The 18,688-nt window shown below is 35.4% G+C and overlaps 2 protein-coding genes across 5 annotated transcripts; both read right to left on the bottom strand.

The window, feature by feature from the left end:
* Positions 1–1,569: 1,569 nt before the first annotated feature.
* LOC113741892 (omega-hydroxypalmitate O-feruloyl transferase) lies at positions 1,570–3,824 on the bottom strand. The gene is made up of 3 exons (XM_027269549.2): positions 3,626–3,824; positions 3,001–3,468; positions 1,570–2,638 (listed from the first exon to the last, which is right to left on the bottom strand). The coding sequence occupies exons 2-3, from the start codon at positions 3,439–3,441 to the stop codon at positions 1,781–1,783; spliced, it is 1,299 nt and encodes a 432-aa protein (XP_027125350.2). The 5' UTR covers positions 3,442–3,468; positions 3,626–3,824; the 3' UTR covers positions 1,570–1,780.
* Positions 3,825–6,817: 2,993 nt separating this feature from the next.
* On the bottom strand, positions 6,818–13,588 carry LOC113742341 (DEK domain-containing chromatin-associated protein 1). 4 transcript variants are annotated; one of them, XM_027270168.2, is made up of 11 exons: positions 12,702–13,588; positions 12,557–12,590; positions 11,291–11,370; positions 11,023–11,082; positions 10,281–10,394; positions 10,116–10,196; positions 9,920–10,000; positions 8,139–8,667; positions 7,627–7,724; positions 7,508–7,538; positions 6,818–7,424 (listed from the first exon to the last, which is right to left on the bottom strand). In XM_027270168.2, the coding sequence occupies exons 1-11, from the start codon at positions 13,140–13,142 to the stop codon at positions 7,261–7,263; spliced, it is 1,713 nt and encodes a 570-aa protein (XP_027125969.2). In that variant the 5' UTR covers positions 13,143–13,588; the 3' UTR covers positions 6,818–7,260. The 4 variants fall into 4 exon arrangements, with proteins under 4 accessions (XP_027125969.2, XP_027125970.2, XP_071903592.1 ...); XM_027270169.2 differs by having other exon boundaries at positions 6,968–7,424; positions 9,920–9,997; positions 12,702–13,329; XM_072047491.1 differs by having other exon boundaries at positions 6,968–7,424; positions 9,920–9,997; positions 10,116–10,192; positions 10,277–10,394; positions 12,702–13,329.
* Positions 13,589–18,688: the final 5,100 nt, after the last annotated feature.

Consider the following 18,688-nt stretch of genomic DNA (forward strand, 5'->3'; position numbering starts at 1 on the left):
TTTCGTGGTCTTGTGGTTCTACCATTATAATAACTACCAAGGGATTTGATTTTGGGGGTACATTTTTACTAGTATATCCATATTTCAAATGGATTTGACAACTTGAATGAAATGAATATAACTAGTACACTTAGGTTGATCATTATCAGTATTTGGATACTGTTGCACTTCTAACTATTCTTATAAGACTTTACTATCTAGAATGCTGATTTGTTTAATGTTTTTTTCACGTTCCAAGGGGATTAACTTGGTGCCAATTTTTCTTTTATTATTGCCATTTTTCTTGCCCAAAATTCTAACTCATTTTCTTATAGGGGCAATAAGGGCGGACTTGGAATATAATTGTTTGACAAGACTGATTCATCACTTTTAAGATTACTTTTTCTCACATGGGCTTAATTTGTTATCAAATATGTCAATCAAGGAGAGGGCAGTGTAATTTTTCATATAAGAGGGTATTTATGTGCAATTATCAGAAACCTCAGGGGAGGTTTCTGAAATTATCCCTTAATTAAATGCTTATAGTCCTTTCAAATGACACTGATGTGGTTAAACTGGCATCAATAAAAACAATTTTAGCATTTTATTTACTTTTTTTAGAAAATAATGAGCTATACAAACTTCATTATCTGCCCTTCTTTCTCATATGTACTATAATAAGGTACATTCCTAGAAGAAGATTCGAAAATCCAGTAAAACGCATAAGGACTAATGTGTGGAAACTAAATTGTGATTCAAATTGCTATTACCCTCAAACTGACAAAATGAAACTATTCAAGGGTTTTTGTGTTTCACCCCTAAAGTTTTCATCAACATCGCTTTGCAGCCTTTGTGTTTGTGAACTGTGCCTTTTTTTTTTTTTTTTTTGTTCTGGTCTAACACAACCTTACATTGAATTTTGTATTTTGTTTATTTGTTTGGTACAAAGGAGATTTGGCATAGAGTGATAGTCGCATTCATTAATCCATGCCAATGATTACTTCTGTGAGATTGGGACGGGCATTAAAAACTTATAGCCACAATTGTCTCAATCAAAAATCATTACTAACCGTGTATTCTATTCCAAATTTTTGCAGACGTTGCTAGCTCTTCTCAATACTTGCTTTGGAAAGAACAAGAGAAAATTTATTCATAGTTTTGAGCATTCATGTAGAGCTCATTTTGCGTTGAATTCTCACGGGTTAAAGGGATATACACAGTAGCGGAGTTAAAGGTCCATGATTAGGGGGTCAATAATCACTTGGATCAATAACATATAGTTTACGTTCCAATTCAATTATTGGTTTACAGAAGAAAATTATTATAATGCAGTTGTTGTTCTAAAATTTTGAATCCTTGTCCATTCAAGTGGTATTTATTACTTTTTCAAATACGATGGTGGAAAATTTTATATTTTTAGAAAGAGAGTAAAGGGAAAATTTTCCCATAATTTAATTAACGGTTAAAAAATTATGAAAATTTGAGGGGGTTGGGGGGCAATTTGTCTGCCTCAGTAGCCTGGCTCTGCCCCTCCATATGCACAGTAATCTATGTGATCAATCAACGTTGATCAAACATTAGAAAGAAATATGAACAATAATTGCACTTGTTCAACTGTTGGTATTGGTACAAAATCAGGAACGATAATCTTACATAATCTTTTTTAGCCAGAAACATAGCTTGGAATACATTCCTGGATCAGGAAATGTAAGTGTTGTGGAAACAAATACAGAACATAAATAATGACAATAGGTAGAATAAAATGCAGGATGAAAGATTCAGTAACAAAAGGTTCTGAGCTTTAGATCTGCATAAGCTCTTCAAACGTTTTCATTGCAGCAGCTGGCAACCCCAGAAGCACATTGACGCTTTTCCTTTCTTTTCCATGAGACAGAAACAGGCTTACTTCCTTCTCTGGAAGGGCTACAGGCCCTGATAAAACAGGTTCTCCCCATCCAAAATCAGTAGTATGGAAAGATAGCCTAGACCAGGTTGTGATGAGAAGCGTTGCAGTCAAAGAAGGCCTTACTCTAGTTGCTTCGAAGTAGTCTATAGCAGATCTCATATAACTGTCTTTGACAATTTGGACTGATTCTTGGACTAGCTTCACTGCAAATGAAAGTGGATTCCCGACTAGCTCACCTGCGCTGCAAAGTGAATTTGTAAGCACAATTCCATTGCCAAAGTAGCCTTCTGGAATTGGGGGATCAAATCTTGATCTTCCATCAACTGCAAAGAGAAGTTTTGTCTTTTGATCAGGCTTCATCTTCAGGGCCTGGCTACGAGATCGCCATATGAATGCTGACAGGGCTTCAAATGTGGTGCATTTGGCCAGAGCTCCATCTTCCAAAGCTTTCCTTTTGAGCTTTTCGAGTTTTTCTGGGCCAAAACAGAATGACCTGTAGTGCATTTCCTCCTTGTAGAGTTCAGCAGTATTTGATGTGTCTTCAATTTCAGCGAATTCATGATGGGGAAATTCTATCTTGGGAGGATTTCGGGCTTTGAGTATGGTTCTGTCCATAAATGGAGGCACTTTTAAAGGCAGTCCTCTGGCAACTTCACCCCAGGAGTTGACAAATTCCATTGCACCAATCCCATCAAATATGCAGTGGTTCATGCACAGCCCAAGAACAAATCCTCCACACTTGAACTTAGTCACCTGTAGAGCAAAATCAGTTATCACTCAAAGACCTTAAATTTCCAGGGTAAAGGAACAATAAACAGCAGGGCAAGCCATATACCGTAAGATTGCACTATTGCAATAATTTCTGTTATGAAAGCTCTACTGAACTTTCAAGGATAAAATGTAAATTCAGATGTTCCACTTCTTTTCTTGATCATGTAATATACATGTGACATTGCAAAAGCCTAATTCCTGAATCAAAATCTTTTCCCCTTTTTTTATTCGCGTCTTTTTTCTTTAACCACAGAGATTTGCTTATATTTTACTCAAAAAATTATTCAAAGATGTAAGTTTGCTGGAGCTAATACTCGAAATAGAAGTTAAAGACATGTTGTAACCTGAGCAGCCAAAGGAGGAATCTCCAGTACGTTTTTCGCGCCTGGAACATCATAAACCAGCTTTCCGAGAGTAACAGGATCAGGCTTTGTGTTGTCGCCGATGTCTTCAATGGTGCAATCTGCTTCAGCCTCAACAAAGACAGCCCCTTCTCCGGTACAATCCACTATCAGCTTTCCCTCAGGACTAATAGTTAAACGCCCTGCAAGAGGGTGGTACTGAACAAGAACCTTTGATAAAGCATCCCTGATCATCCCTACAGCTTCCTCATTGCCCTTTTCCCCTGATTTAAAGCAGTAAATTGTACGAACAATCACCGCAATGTTCTGATCAAGATTTGAGAGGAAATACAGGCCCTTCTGTGTTTCTTCAGCTGGAGGGATCAAAGTTGGTTGTCCCTGCTTGACGGTGAGCTCAAATGTGTTGCTCTTACCATTCTCCATTGCTAAAATTGTTCAAATGACACAATCCTGAGTCAAAACACCATGTTAGTGAAATTCAAAGAGATGAAATTTGTGTGTTTAGAGTGTTTCATTCATGCAAATTGCATCAGTGGAGATAAAATCTCATGACTTGTTCATAACTAGTAAAGACAGTCGAGAAAAAAAACATGTTCAGATATTTTACCTTCAATAAGCACACACTAGTAAAGAGAGCTTTTCTATCTGTTGGCCGTGCTAAACTGAGAATATCATATTTCGGGGAAAGGGATTCAAGGAATATATAGGAAGACAATTGCTTGCAAAATTTGAAGATTGTTAAGTTTTGGTTAACAAAGATGGTCCAATGAAAATGACTAGTACTTTATGATTGGCAAATTTAATTGCTAAGATTCTTCTTGTAGACTTCTAGAGAAAGAAGATATTAGACTAATATATATCTTTTGGGGGGGGGGGGGGGGGGGGGGGTGTTAACATTGCCTATTAATTCTTATGTACGTAATCCCATTGTACTTTTGATTTTAGTAAATTTTGTTTTGGTCATTTGGTGAGGACAAATTCTATATACTCATATTGGTATGGTTAGGCTACTAGCCATGGAACAAAATTTTAGTAACAGTCAAGAGAACATGGCGTAGTAGAGAAGATCCTGTGGGGTTGGTTGGTAGGGTTGGCGTCCAAATTTTGATTGCTTGATGCATCTAAAATTTGATGCAGCAAAATGCCACGCTACCCCAGATGATCACTTTATTCCTAGTTACTTCACTTATAATATATAGCATAACAACAAGAAAAGAAGATTATGACCAAATCTCCACAACATCATGGTTTTGTAATTAAGTTGGCACTTTTTTTGCCTAGATTGATGGCAATTCACCCCAACATTACTCAAGAATCAAAAAGTGTTTTGGGTTTCTTGAGGGTTATGCTCTGTTGAAAACAGCCAAGGAGAACATGTCACAGCATCAAGGCATTAGCTAATGTTGTGATTTTTATTATTTTCCCTTTTCCTTATTTTCTCCTAAAATCTCTTCCTCTCCATTATAAGTCCTTTTCTTTTTTCTTCTTTCATCTCACTCTCTTCTTCATTTTTCTCAATACATTTCATGCTAAGTTACATATATCTTCTGGTATCTTTTTTTAATTTTCATGTATGACCTAAATTAGAGGAATTATTTTCTTATGTATGTGTTGAAAAGAGGAAAAGAAGACCACACTTCTGCATGGGTTTACCTCTAACTTTCTGTTAGGATGATTAGTTAGTTAATGGGGCTTACCAAATGTGTAAGCACAGCCCTTTTTGATCTTTTAATCTCTGATAAGTTGACAATTAGATTGAGCAAGTTGCTGCATGAGAATTCTGAAAAAGATAGATTATGTAAGAACAATAATAATTGATTTGAAAGCCATGGCTGAAAGTAAAAAAAAACCCATATATCTCATGTGCGTTGATATTATTGTAGCCTAACAAACTCAAAGAAAAACTTTTAAATCTTAGACTAGAACAGAATAGCAAACTTAAGAACTTAATATATGAGTTTGGTTTAGTTGGTGCACACCCTACCCTCATCCAGAACAACAGCACTTACCTAACTTAATCACAAGGTTTTTGTTCATTATTGCAAAAAAAATTTAAAATTTTTTTTGCAATTATCATTGCAAATTTGTTCCTCCCACATATGGTAACGTTGAGGGACAAAAAAATTTACTTTCAAAATTTTGTTTATTGCTTGAGATTAGGGGGAAATAAAAGACTTTTTGCTCACTTACATTAGCTTGGTAGCACTGCCAAAAAATAATTCCTAATTATGCCAAAGCTATGTTTTGAGTAATAATCACGAAATTAGTCAATATCTAAGCAATATTTCAGGGCAAAAATCCAGTGCTATTGGATTGGCTTTCTTCTTCTCTTCTTCGTCTTCTTCCTCTTCCTCTTCTTCTTTCTTCCCTTTTTTTTTCCCTATTGATAGCTATAATTGGGAGAAATAGTCCCAAATTGTGATCTCAGATTCTGACGCATATTCTCACTTCTGAATTCAACATTTCGGCTTTATCTCAGACTATATTATGCAGACAAGACAATTTTGCTTCTTCCCTTGCTTTCCTGTTGATAGCTATGATTGTGAGAAATAGTCCCAAATGGTGATATCAGATTCTGACGCATATTCTCACTTCTGAATTCAACATTTCGACCTTATCTGAGACTATATTATGCAGACAAGACAATTTTGAGATTGCAATAAAGTTGTCATTCGATTAGTGTTTGGATTGGATTTTTCTACCAAAAAATTTTTATGTTTTCCACGAACACGTTTCTTAATCACCTTTTGATCTCATATATATCAAATCGTTACAGTATATTTTTCTAGAAAAGCTGCAGAAAATATCAATCCAAACATTTTTCAGAACCATGCAAAGCTTCCAACGTTTTTAAGATAAACTTAAACCATACATGCTGTGCAAGGAATCAAGGACAGCAGCACCAGTGGAAACATCAGGTCAAGGATATACATATGATCAGATCACACCGACTATGACGTTAAAATGCAGCCAAAACCCACCAGAGACAGAAATCCCTTTTATTCTCTTATCAAGAAGAACTAATTAAGAACAAAACTGTCATAGTTATAAGATAACAAGTGAGACAGAAGATCTATGCATCTGATAGATATGATACTCATCAATTTGGAATTAACAGACATTGATGAAATGATTTTTAACGCCAACCACCTATGATAGATAGTAAAATCCCACTTATGAGAGATGGATTTCATCACATGGATTTGATATTCTTTTCCTTTAACTACGAGTAGTCTGCGTTTATTTAATGGAATCATGAGCGTTCCTGTGAAATTGCTAGATTAATATATACAATTATCTATAGAGGAAATTTTTAGGAACACAAAAGGTGTCATTTCAGCTCGTGCTTTAGATATTGTTTACATTTGATTTTACAACCCTTTTTTTTCTCTTTTACATTACAGCAAGGTTATTTAATTTTTTTTTTTTTTTTTTGTTTTATCAAGCGATAGCACGGTTATTTTACCTACTCGAAGGATTTAGGTATTTGCTTGACACAATCATATCCGAAAATTTACTGTACTTTTTTTTTAATTGTGGAGGAATGTAGTTTATTCTATTTTTACAATGATTCCACTAAGTAAACTAGAAATAGGATAGCAACTTGACAACGACGCTATTTCCAAAGCAAGCAAGAAGAATGCTTCCAGGAGCAAGCATCTTGTTAATAACTGAAAAACCAAAATTACTACTACAAGCAAAAGTAAAAAGAGTTGCACACATTACAGGCTTAATGGCTTGCAGCGCATCAATATCAAAATGAAAACTCAAGACATTGAAGATAAGTAAAAGACCGTACTTTCAAATCCACCCTTCTCACTGTAAAATGTCTCATCTATGTGTCAAAGAACAGTATAAAAATTACAAATCTAAGTTCACTGAACCCACTTCTGGAAAATTTCCTAGGTGTTTTACAGAGTTTAACATCAAATAAATACAACTACATCAATTTCATGCTCAAGCTATAAGCTAAAGATAGGAAGGGGATTAGAATGTAAAAAATCCCTAATGGTGAGATTTCATCCAAAGTACAGACACACAGTTAAATGTTATATGATACAGGTGACCTATTCCGCCTTCATCTGTAAGAAGTTTGACAGAAGGAAATGATACCGCAGTTGCAGTTGTGCTGCACACCCCCATCTGATAAAAGTCCCTTGTACAACGCTTCTCATCATCATACTGAACAACTAATTCAAACTGATACATTCCTCATCCACGGCATATGCTTGGATTTTAAATTTAAGCATCATTGTCATCATCCTCATCTTTCTCATGATTACTCCCAGCCTCAGCTTCCTCATCATCTTCCTCATCTTCCTCGTCGGTCATGTTATTTATAACCTCAGTAATTATAGCCTTAACTTCAGACTTTCGGTGCATTAGATCCACTCCAAAGTGGGTTCCTGAAGGCAATAAAGTCAACCAACTTAGCAACCACAAGTGTAACTTAAAGAGTCCGAATCATATGATTCCATTAAAAACATACCAAGTTGCCTGAGAATATCAGATAAGGTTGCCTGCAATTAAGTAAGTACAAAGATTAATAATAGACTCCACGCTGTCAGAAATAATTATGCTCCATAGAGAACAACAGAGACCACTTACAGTGTTAAAATCCACTTCCTTCAAAATGGCAACTACTACTTTATGCATTTCCTCATTGCTGGGTTCTGCCTTAGCCTTCTTGTCACTCTTTGATTTCCCTGAAAGTCTCAAAGCAAGTTATAACATGTTCACAGCATACCAATGGACGTGACGTTCTTTCGGAAAAGTGAACAATCATGCAGCAAATATTTGCAACAAATATGCCCAGATGCAATTACGCCACACAATGCATGCATCTTGGAACTTTCAAAAAATTGAGTGAATTTTACAACCAATCTCATATAAGGTCATTACTCTTATGAACTAACATCAATAACATACTAACCACTAGTCAAGCATAAACGCTAGTAGTCCAAAATCAAGGACAGAATCCTCAAACATTCCGAAGCCATACAGTGCAATGCATGGATGCAGTAAAATGATAATGATGAATGGCAATAAAACTCTGAACTATGCTATCAGTATTTGAATAAGATTTTGGATCAAACTATATTAAACAATAAACAACACACCTTGATCTTTTCCTGAACCCTTTGCCGAAGAGTTGCTTGACTGCTTAATACTTGAAGCTTTTTCTTTCCCAGAAGCATCACGTACTTTCTCGCTCTCCTTTTCAACCTTCTGTTTCTTAGAAGATGAAACTTTGGACTTCTCCTTTGAGTCAGATTCAGTAGCAACTTTCTTAGATCCTGAACTGACTGTTTTTTTGGCACTTTTACCAGAGGTTTTGGGAGATTTGGCTGGGCTCTCTTTCTTCACTGCCTTAGACTTCTCCCTGCTATTATCACCAGATTCCTTCTTCACACTCTTCTTAGAAGCACTTTTCTCACTTGGCTTCTGCTTGGGTTCCTCGTGATCTTCTTCAACATCTTCATCTGACTTGCTCTGCTCATTATCACTTTCTGCTTTGACAACTGCATCACTATCCTCATCCCCCAAAGATTCTTGTTTGCTGTCAGAATGCTCAAACGCATCATCTTCTTCATCCTCAGTTGAGGAACGCTTGCGCTTTTCCCCAACTTCAGAATCCTGTTTTTGTTTCTGAAATTGAGTAGAAATAACATTACCAGTATTGGCAACAAACAAAAAAAGCCAAAGAAATCGGAACAAAACCATGACCTGCCAAATGATCTATGTATTTGATAACATACTACATGCTTTCAAGATACTAAAAACTAGTAGCACTTTGATCTCAAAAAACTAAATTTGATAACCTTTCTCATGATAAAAAAAAAAAAACATTTTCTGTGCAGCACAGCAGGACTTACAGAAATATTATACAGGAAACTGGCATCTTAGCTTGACAACAAAGAAACTTCAGTATCATGAAGCAGATAATAAATATTACTTAATGGACCCTGAAGGGCCACTTCCTTTTACCTGGCTTATCTAATCAGAAATTAATGGAATCACAAGGCTGTTTCCAAAAGAAAACAGCTGGATTCAGCTATGAGTTACTTGAAAGATGAAAGCAAAGGAAACTATACACACCAGACCATAACAGTCAAATCAGACATCTCTCAGTAATCCCAGAGACAAATGTTACAATCAATCTCTAAACCCAAACAAAGAAAATAAAAAAGTTGAAAATTAACTCTGTTACAACCTAGGCCTGGACAACATAACAAGATCATCCATGATCCAGGAAAGAATGAAGTTGCTCACAAAAACTTCATCCTAACATACGTAAACAGACAACTCAAGATAAACTCCAGAAACCCCTCTTGCTAAACAACAGCAAAAATTCCAATTATACCACTATCCAAACCCATCAAAAGTAGGACCATACTCGCTGGAGAACACTACACGAAATCCATTTTTGTGGAAGGGACATCCCATTAATGCCCCAAGCAAGCAGTTCCAGTAGCTAATGACAAAACCCTTTGCTCTAACTGAAACTCTACCATTCTCCAGTAAGAGTCTTCAATCTTGCAGGGCATTTATTTTAGTTGGTAAAAGAGATGGAGAAAAGAACAGTTATTGCTTATATCATCTACATGCCAAAAAGAGATTCATCCGCAAGCTATGTAAATTATCATGGGTTCCTTTTACCAAAGAAAAAGCTTTCTGATAACATGACAAACCAAAGAAACATTTAGGCATCCTCCATTGGCAAGTACAAAGACAACAATCTACTTAAATGACGCAGAATGTCCACTGATTACTGGAAATACATTGAATTGGCATTGTAAATACAATACCACCCATTCAACAGGTTCATCTACGTGAAAAATCTATATGTACCAGATCTTTTCCCGTACACTGTTCTGGCAATCATATAAATGACACTAACCTTTGCTGACTTTCCTGTAGCTGCATCCGAAGGGCCTGAAGTTTTACTTGTTGATGCTTTCACCTTCCGTCTCTTACCCTTCTGAGATAAACAAACAACTTTAAGAACAAGAATGACCTATTAACTCTGCAGGAAAAGACAGCCAAATATTCAACCTAGAGAGAGAGAGAGAGAGAGAGATGTTTGAGTAACTCACCTGTTCCTGGTCAGCAAGCAAAACCTCTGTGGTAGCATGTGGGGATTCCAAGAACTCCAATAACTTTGCTGAAAGATCTTCCTACGGAAGTGTACAAGATTGATTAAAAATAAATGGATGCTTCAACAAATAACATAACCATCAGGGAAGTAAGCAGCAACTTGCCTTCTTTGCAACAGCTTTGTTCAACCGAATATTGAGGATATCACAAAAGACAAACAATCTGTCCTTAACACATTTGTCAAGCTTCTCCTTGACTTTTGCCCTTTGCTTTTCCTCCTGAAGACGTCAAACAAGGAAGATTATATAATGTCAGCATAATGATCAGTAAATCACAACCCATTCATCTAGGCGTACACATAAACTTGCTACATCAGATTACCCACTTAAAATATACCCAAGTTCACAAATTATTCATGACTATGGCTTTGAAAAAACAGAAGCAAAAACCATACAAACAACTTGATCTTTTAGCTTATGGTGGAAAGCAAATGAACAGAATAAAGTAGAATACTTGTCCTTAAAAAATTTTCTCCCAGTTACCCCAGTTTCAAATGACAAGGACCTTCCCAGTTTTAGATCCATCTTCAGATTCCCACGTGTCCACAAGGTCAATGGCTCATACAGGCTTATTAATTATCATGCAGCAGCAGGGTAGTTGATTTGTCAACCCAATAGATCCAAATACAACCAATTGGCATAACATGCTCAAGGGAGTTGGATGATTTACAGCCAAGAACCACTGATTTCATGAATAAAACACCACATGTGAACATTTAACAGCCATCAGAAACTGCACAACCCACAGCAAGAGAGATACAAATCCAACCATTTCGCATAAAAAGCTTTACCAAAAAGACCAATAATAACAAGAAATAAAGGACCAAGAGTTCCACGTGATTTTTACCTCATTTTCTGTCCAGACAAAGCCTGAAAACATGCCTATGTTTTTCTTCAAAGTCTGTGCCTGCATCACAAGACAAAAATACTTTACAAGGACAAAATACCTCTCATTCCCAAATGAGCTTACAAAAAGAAAGTGACAAGTACATAAGGCACCATACGCATACCATTTGGCAGCCATTTCTAGTTTAACTACAAAATAGCTAATTGAATAATGCAATCCTAAAAAAAAAACAATGAATATTTTGGGTTAAAAAAAAAGAGAAACTCACCCTTCCTTTCTTGCCAAAGAGAATGTAGTGAAGCATCTGTAGAGTGTCATCAGCTTTTCTTTTTGATAGCTTATATGCCACTGAAACAATTCACAAGATCAATCTTAAAAGGTGAAACCTTTTCCAAGGAAGTATAACATATAGACAATAACACAACAGCCACAAGCGAAAGAAATTCTACTATGCTAGGGACAAAAGGATCTAAGAAAACTAAATAATCCAATTTAGCATTTCTCAACAGCAATAACAAACACTAAACTAAGGCATTGAGGAATTCTAAGAAGTTAAAAATGAATGTGCCTACAAGATACCAGGAAGAGAAGCCTTTGACCACTTATCCTTCCAATCTGCTAAAACTATTCTCAAATATCAACAGACAGAACCATATCAGGCATACGATTTACAAATCTAATTTTACTCAATAAGATAACAAAGTCAAAACCTCTAATTGTAACTTACAAAACTCCAAATCAATTTGTCACCAAGTTTCCAAATTATACCTCCTATGCTGTGGTAAACACGATGTAGCTACAATAGGTTTCCCTTCTTTCAACATAGCCAGAATATGGGCATTTCAAAGATTTCTGACCAAACTCATGAGAAACCTTAAATTGTGAATTAATAAGAGTTCATAGGCCCTTTCTTCCTCCATGACTAGTTTTGTGTGCTATCAATAAGACTGAATCAACATCTTTTAGCCACCATGATAACACCAACAAACAGAGAACTCACCTAGTACTAAAACCCTTAAAGCACCACTGCACACCGAAAACCACAAAAAAGAATTTAACCCTGCTCAGGCTTAAATCTCAGAGCTGTCTCCAAACAGTCACAATTCATAAACCACTCTTTCAGTTCTCTTTCCTGGACACCCTGAATCTCAACATTCATTACAAAAATTAAAAAAGGCACACTTGGAATGTCCACAACAAAACAGAAGCATTCTCTTGCATGAGAATGACAAGAACCACCTAGAAAACTTGTACTATTGTACATAGACATAAACATCTACACCCATCGACAACAAAGTATCCAGACAAAAAGAAAAATCACTACAAGTCTAAAACTTTAATCCATGAGAACAATAAAGGCCCTAAGTTTCTGACACCAACCACATCATGACAACTTTAAATTATTCAGCTTATGAATATGCAAGATAACCACAATTAAGGGTCGAACAAGCCTCAAATAGTCAAACTCATAAAACTCTTAACTATTAACTGCATTTCACTGAACTAAAATAAAATTATCACAGTGAAATGATACCATTAGGAATGTCCTTTAGCGGCGTGCCTTGACCCTGCAAAAGGAAAAAAAATTACACAAAAACCAAATGAATTTCGAAACAAAATTTTGCCAATTAATTCACTTAATATTCAAATCCCATACTGAAAGAATAAAAAATCAGTGCCTTCTCAATAGCTATCGGTTTTGGCGACGCACTCCTTCCGGCAGAAGTCTCGGTATATCTCTCCACAGTCTTCCTCTCCCTGGTGGGCCTCTCAATCGCCGGTGTCGCAGGTGAAACCTTCTCTTTCACTTTCTTAGCGCTCTTCTTCACTTTCTTCTTCTCCTTCTTATCCTCCTCTTCTTCTTCTTCCTCAACCTTTTCCTCTTCTCCATCCTCCTGCTCTACTTTCTCCTCTTTCTCTTCCTTCTTATCAACTTCCATCTCATCTTTTCCTCCCTCTTCTTCCACCTCTTTCTCCGGCAACTTCTCTTCACCCGCTGCGGCTTCTTTTACCCCTTCTCCACCATTTTTCACAGCAGCATCCGCATCCTCCTCTTCCTCCTCCTCCTTCTCCTCCTTTCCTGGCTGTTTCTCCTCGAGGGTTTCTTTCTCAGAATCCATGAATCAAAATTCACCAACAAAAACCAAAAGGGCTTGTCGGGAGAACAAAAAATTGACAATAGATTATACTACAAGGAAGTAGAGTAAAAGTAAAACCCCTGGTCTGGGATTTTAGGGCTTTAGGGGAAAGGGGGTTTTGGTTTTGGGTTAATTTTTTGATCGTTCGAAGAAGAAATCGAGTGAGAGTAGGGGATGAGAGAGAGAGAGAGGAAGCGGTAAAAGCATAAAAATAAAATGACGAGAAAGGGGTTTTGGGGGGAGGCAAATTTTGGGAAAAATTTTTGGGGGAGGCGGGGAGATTTGTGGTTGGGTGGGAGGGGGCTTGGAGTTTTGAAAATTTTCGTGAAATTCGGTGCCGATTCAATTTACCGGGTTGATTCGCCTAGTTGGCTCAGTTGAGCTTTTGGGGATTTGGGTCTCTCCGGTCGCCTTTCTCCTATTTGCTGCAACTTTGATTTGTTTCCCTCTATTCAATGAAGATAATGGCTTGAATTTTAAATTTTTGAAATCATTATAATTTAATGGTCAATAATACTCATTTTACATTTCAACTCTAAGGTCAATAATACTCAATTCAGTAATTAAATTTAATAAATTCAGATTTAAATATATTCAAATGTATTTAATAACTAAAAATTAAATATTTGAATAATTAAGTGGTACTAAATTTTTTAGACAAAATTTACTCTAAAAAATAAATGATAATCTATTCATTCATTACTTAATATGATATATACTCAAATGTGCTAAATTTAGTACTTAACAATTCAATAATTTAATACATTCAAACTTTAAATTTCAGTTTTCAAACTTCAATTTTATCAAACGTATCCTAAATTTAGCTTAAGAGTATGATACTGGAAAAGAACCTGTAAAAAGTCCTTATGTAGTATTATTTTATGTATAGTTGTAGTTTTATCATTTATGAAACTTTGGACAACTATAATTGTCTTATATTCGATCATTATATTATCTAGCGTATAATTATAATATTATATTATTATACTGAATATATGCTAAATATTTATTTATTTATATTAATATTTAAAAAATATAATAATATAATGTGATTGTATATACCAAATAAAGAAGCAAGTATGAGAAGCATATAAAACCGGATGAAAGCACAACAGCGTGTATATTGTCTGACATTAATGCAAGGGAAACGCAAATGGACTATGAGCCTGTTTTCAACCAATAGCAGATTTATTCATTGGTTAGTGGGAACACGAGCCGCTAATGACCAAAGAACAATTTTTTTCTAGGCATAGAATTTTTTAAAAATAAATAATTTTTATTTACTTTTTTATCAATATGCTCATACTAATCAAAAGAAAACATATATTTGATAAAAAAACTATTTGAACCCAGATAATAGATAGAAATTCAATATAAATATGTATCCGTGAGTGATTTGCTAACAATTTCTCCTAATATACATAATCCATCACTTTAATGATAATTACACGTGCAAACTTAATACCTTAAGGAGCTTAGTGAATTAATCTAAGATAATTAATGAGTTGTAAAACATTGTTGGTTAATTATATCCTCTTGTTTTAATTATTGAGTATTTATGTCACTATTTCATATTTCTTACTAGGTGTCTATTATTATTTCCATACTACTATTATTTTTTTCATCTGATTTTGATTTTTTTCAAAGACAGTTTTAGAGAAGTCAAAATTGAAATAAAAAACCATGTATGTTATACCCTATAATTTTGCCCTTTTTAAGCTTTAGAACAGTTAAATATCAAGTGAAAAATAGTTGAGAACATCACATAACAAATTTTATAAAATAAGTTACAAAGACGAGTCCAAAAAATCAGTTGGGTACATGCCTTATAGGGGTGGGCAAAATTATCCATTAACCCGAAAACTCGCCACATCCGATCGGATTTGAAAATTAGGATACCCTGTTTGTATTATTTGATCGGGTCAAAAAATGGTCGGATACCCGCTAATATGCGAGGCGGGTTAGGGTCATATAATTAAAAATCGTCACACATATTATTTTTTTATTTTTTTATTTTTATACACATACTATAAAATAATAATTTAGATCTAAATAAGTAATTTCATTGAACAAATTGCATTACAAATATGAGAGACTATAGTTTATTTACAATATTCATTGATAGAGGTCATAATCTTATATTTTATAAAAAAAATTTAATTAATATGGAACATATATTTTAAAAAATATACTACTTATTTCAATCTTTTATTGATTTTGAATTCTTTTAATTTTTTCCTTTATCTTGTATTTTCTTCGCATGCTTGTTTCTTGGTGTGAGACTTTTTTGAGAAAAAATCTTTATGAATCTTAGATGAATGTGTAAAATATAAAAATATATTAGTATAAATCATTTTTTAAAAAAATTTAAATGATAAATGAGGAGGGGCAGGTACCCGTTGACCCCGACCCTATCTTAGCTAATACCATATAACCGAGTACCCGTTGATATGCAGGGCGAGTAAGGATCAGAAAATAGTTGACCCGCAAAGTGCGAATCGAGTTAGTCAAATGGTGAATAAGGCGAGTATCTGACCCGCGCCCACCCTTAATGCCTTGTATAAAGGTAACAGAGAAAGACTCGTTTGGAACTACACTTACAATTTTTGGACTTTTTGAAATCAAATTGGTGGCCTGTTTGGAACCTCAAGTTTTTAGCAAGTTTGTATAATACTAGTTTTTTAACAACTTTTGCTACAGGAATCCCAAAAAACTTATCAAAGTTTTTAACCTACACACTTCAAAATAATACACAAAAAACTTTCCCTTCAACTTTTCTTCTTTTTCCTCCCCCACCCACCCCACCACGTCCTCCGTCGCCGGCCACCACCGCTTCCGATGCCGGTCACTATTCCGGTTGTTATTGCCGGACTTTCTCTTTTTTTTTTCTCTCCCTCTCCCTACCTTCTCTCCTCCTCTCCCCTCCCCGTTTGACCGATCTGTTGGTGTATGTCTCTTTTTTCCTTTTTTTTTCTTTCTCCCTCCCATCTCCCATTTGCCTCCCCCGCTACCTTTCCCCTCTCGCTAGCTGCGATCTAGTCGCGCGACAGGATCTTAGCTAGGGGAGGGGGAGGGTGGCGGGGGAGGGGGAGAGACAAAGCTAAAAAATAAAAAAAAAAATCCATGGCTACAACAACTCTGGCGTTGGAGGGCGAGAGGGAGGGGAGAGGGAGAGGGAGGGAAAGAGGGCAGAGGTGCTGGGGGAGGGGGAAGGGAGAGGTGCCAGGGGAGAGAAAAATAGGAGCAGAGAGGGAGAGGGAGAAAGGTGCAGAGGTGCCAAGGGAGAGGGAAGGGAGAGGCGTCGGGGGAGAGAAAAAGAGGGGTAGAGGGGCAACTGATGCAACGGGAGGAAGGAAGAGAGGTGCCGGGGGAGGGGGAAGGGAGAAGAAGAAGAAAGTTTTTCAATCTAAAAGAGTTTTTCAACCTAAAAATTTTTTTTACAACTTCTACAGTAATTTACAGTAAAGTATTAGACAAACACCCAAAAAACTCCCATTCCAAACGGGTTACATAAGTAGGGAAAGGCTTGTTTACACGAGGCTACGCTAATACAATCTTTGCATTTTTTAAGGTGGGGGTATGGCATTTGAATCTCCAATCTATAACTAATAGAATGATTTTTTTTTTAATTTAGAGTTAGGGCTTTAAATCAAGATTATTATCCTGGTATTGGTTAATTTGTTTGATAATTTAATTCAACACTTAAAATTAATGAATTCAAATCTTAATATGTTTAGACGCATTTTATAACGAAAACTTGAACACCTAAATTAATTAAGTAGCACTGAATTTTTTAGACGAAATTTGTTCCAAAATATAAGTGATAAGCTATTCACTCATCATTTAATATGATATATACTCAAAATGGATCAAATTTAGTACTTAAATATTTAATAATTTAATGGATTCAAACTTCAAATCTTAATTTGCAGACTTCAATTTCATCAAATGTGTCCTAAAACTAAAGGTGATCAATTTTTGATTCAAAAGGAGGCTCCAAATCTTACAAGGGGGAAAGGAGAAAGGGAAAGAAAAAATAACCAATTGATGGACACACTTTCATGTAAGAAGGTGAAAATTCAAATACTTTAATATTCCTAACCCCACTTCAACTCTTTTTAGCACAAGCTCAAACAGGGTAAAATCAAATGAAGGTTCCGAGTTCGAAATTGATACAAACACAAAACCCGACTTACCTTGTTCCATGTTTTATCCGTTTGGCTCGCGTTTGACATGAAAATGAGTTTGTCTTTTTTTTTTCACAAGCATTGCTCTTCAACTATTTTTTCCTGTTTGTGTGTGTTTTTTTTTGCGCAAAGTTACTTTTAAACCCCTACACCATACTTCAAAATTGACCCAATGGAATTTTTTCTATGATACATTTCAACTACGTACATTTCTGTACACTTTTTTTTCATATATATCATGAAAATTCAAGATTTCAAATACACTAGCGATGTATAAGAAGAGATCAAACCTGACTCGCAAAGTTTCAAGCCAAATCTACGATCTCAACTTGCATATGATAATCTTATCGAATCCCAAATCCCGTTCAAATTCGATAAAAATGCATCTAATTGCAAGCCCTGATAAAGCTTGATCACTAAATGAAGCTCAAAGCTTCTATGGCCCCTACTATTGTATGCCTTAAGACTGGTCTTTTGTTTGTCAAGTCTCAAGACTTATAGTGTCATTAGTACTGGTGTGAAGATGGGCATCAATTTTGCCCCTCCTAATTAGATGTTAAAAATGAAAACCTGTGAAGTCAAAGGGTGTCTTAAGTTCTAAGAACATGAATAATAGGTATAGCTCATCTCATTCTTTATCCACGAAGCAAATCAGATAAGATGCTACCTGTTTCCCAAGCAATTGTAAGTACATATTCCCTTAATTCCACGATTAGCATTATTTTCTGGTACGAGCACCTTAGTAGTTATCCGATGATGCGTCTGTTCAGGGAAATTACACCCTCACCACATAGTAGTGCAAATTTACCAAAGCCAGCTATCATGAAACCAACAGAAGAAAGTCGCTAAAGTTTATATAAAAGGGAAAGTCACTCAAAACATTTTTCACATTTTACCAAATAAAAATTTTCATTCTTCATTTTAAAAATGTTAATTTTACGTTTTTTACAAATTCAAATTAGTAAAATTTGGTCTAGACCTAAATTTCTAATAACTTTTTCACGTGAAATCACAAAGTGATTTACATGCAGTCATTTTTTATGTATAAAAAAGGTCAGATCTTTCATTTTTTTTTTTCGCAGTGACAATGATGAATATAGACCGGGTCCCAACTCACTTTTTTAGGGAAAAAAATGAATATGGTACAATCAGATCCTATTTTTTTTAGGGAGTAAAAATGAATATGAATTGGATTATTTGTTTAACTACAAATGAGATCCAAACTTTTTACTCTTAAAAAATGACTATGTGTGGATCACGTGATGAATTCAAAATAAAAAGTGATCGAAAACTTAGATTGGAACTAAATTTTATTAATTTAATTTTGTAAATGACGTAAAG

This window comes from Coffea arabica, chromosome 4e, assembly GCF_036785885.1.
Source record: "Coffea arabica cultivar ET-39 chromosome 4e, Coffea Arabica ET-39 HiFi, whole genome shotgun sequence".
NCBI classification, from domain to species: domain Eukaryota; kingdom Viridiplantae; phylum Streptophyta; class Magnoliopsida; order Gentianales; family Rubiaceae; genus Coffea; species Coffea arabica.

Excerpts from the sequence above, each read along its gene's own strand:
- LOC113742341 (XM_027270168.2), bottom strand. The coding sequence starts at position 13,142 with ATGGATTCTGAGAAAGAAACCCTCGAGGAGAAACAGCCAGGAAAGGAG. Across the intron at positions 12,591-12,701 it reads AACCGATAGCTATTGAGAAG|GGTCAAGGCACGCCGCTAAA; the intron begins GCACTGATTTTT and ends TTCCTTTTGCAG. Across the intron at positions 7,725-8,138 it reads GGGTTCAGGAAAAGATCAAG|GGAAATCAAAGAGTGACAAG; the intron begins GTGTGTTGTTTA and ends TGAGACTTTCAG.
- LOC113741892 (XM_027269549.2), bottom strand. The coding sequence starts at position 3,441 with ATGGAGAATGGTAAGAGCAACACATTTGAGCTCACCGTCAAGCAGGGA. Across the intron at positions 2,639-3,000 it reads TTCCTCCTTTGGCTGCTCAG|GTGACTAAGTTCAAGTGTGG; the intron begins GTTACAACATGT and ends TTTGCTCTACAG.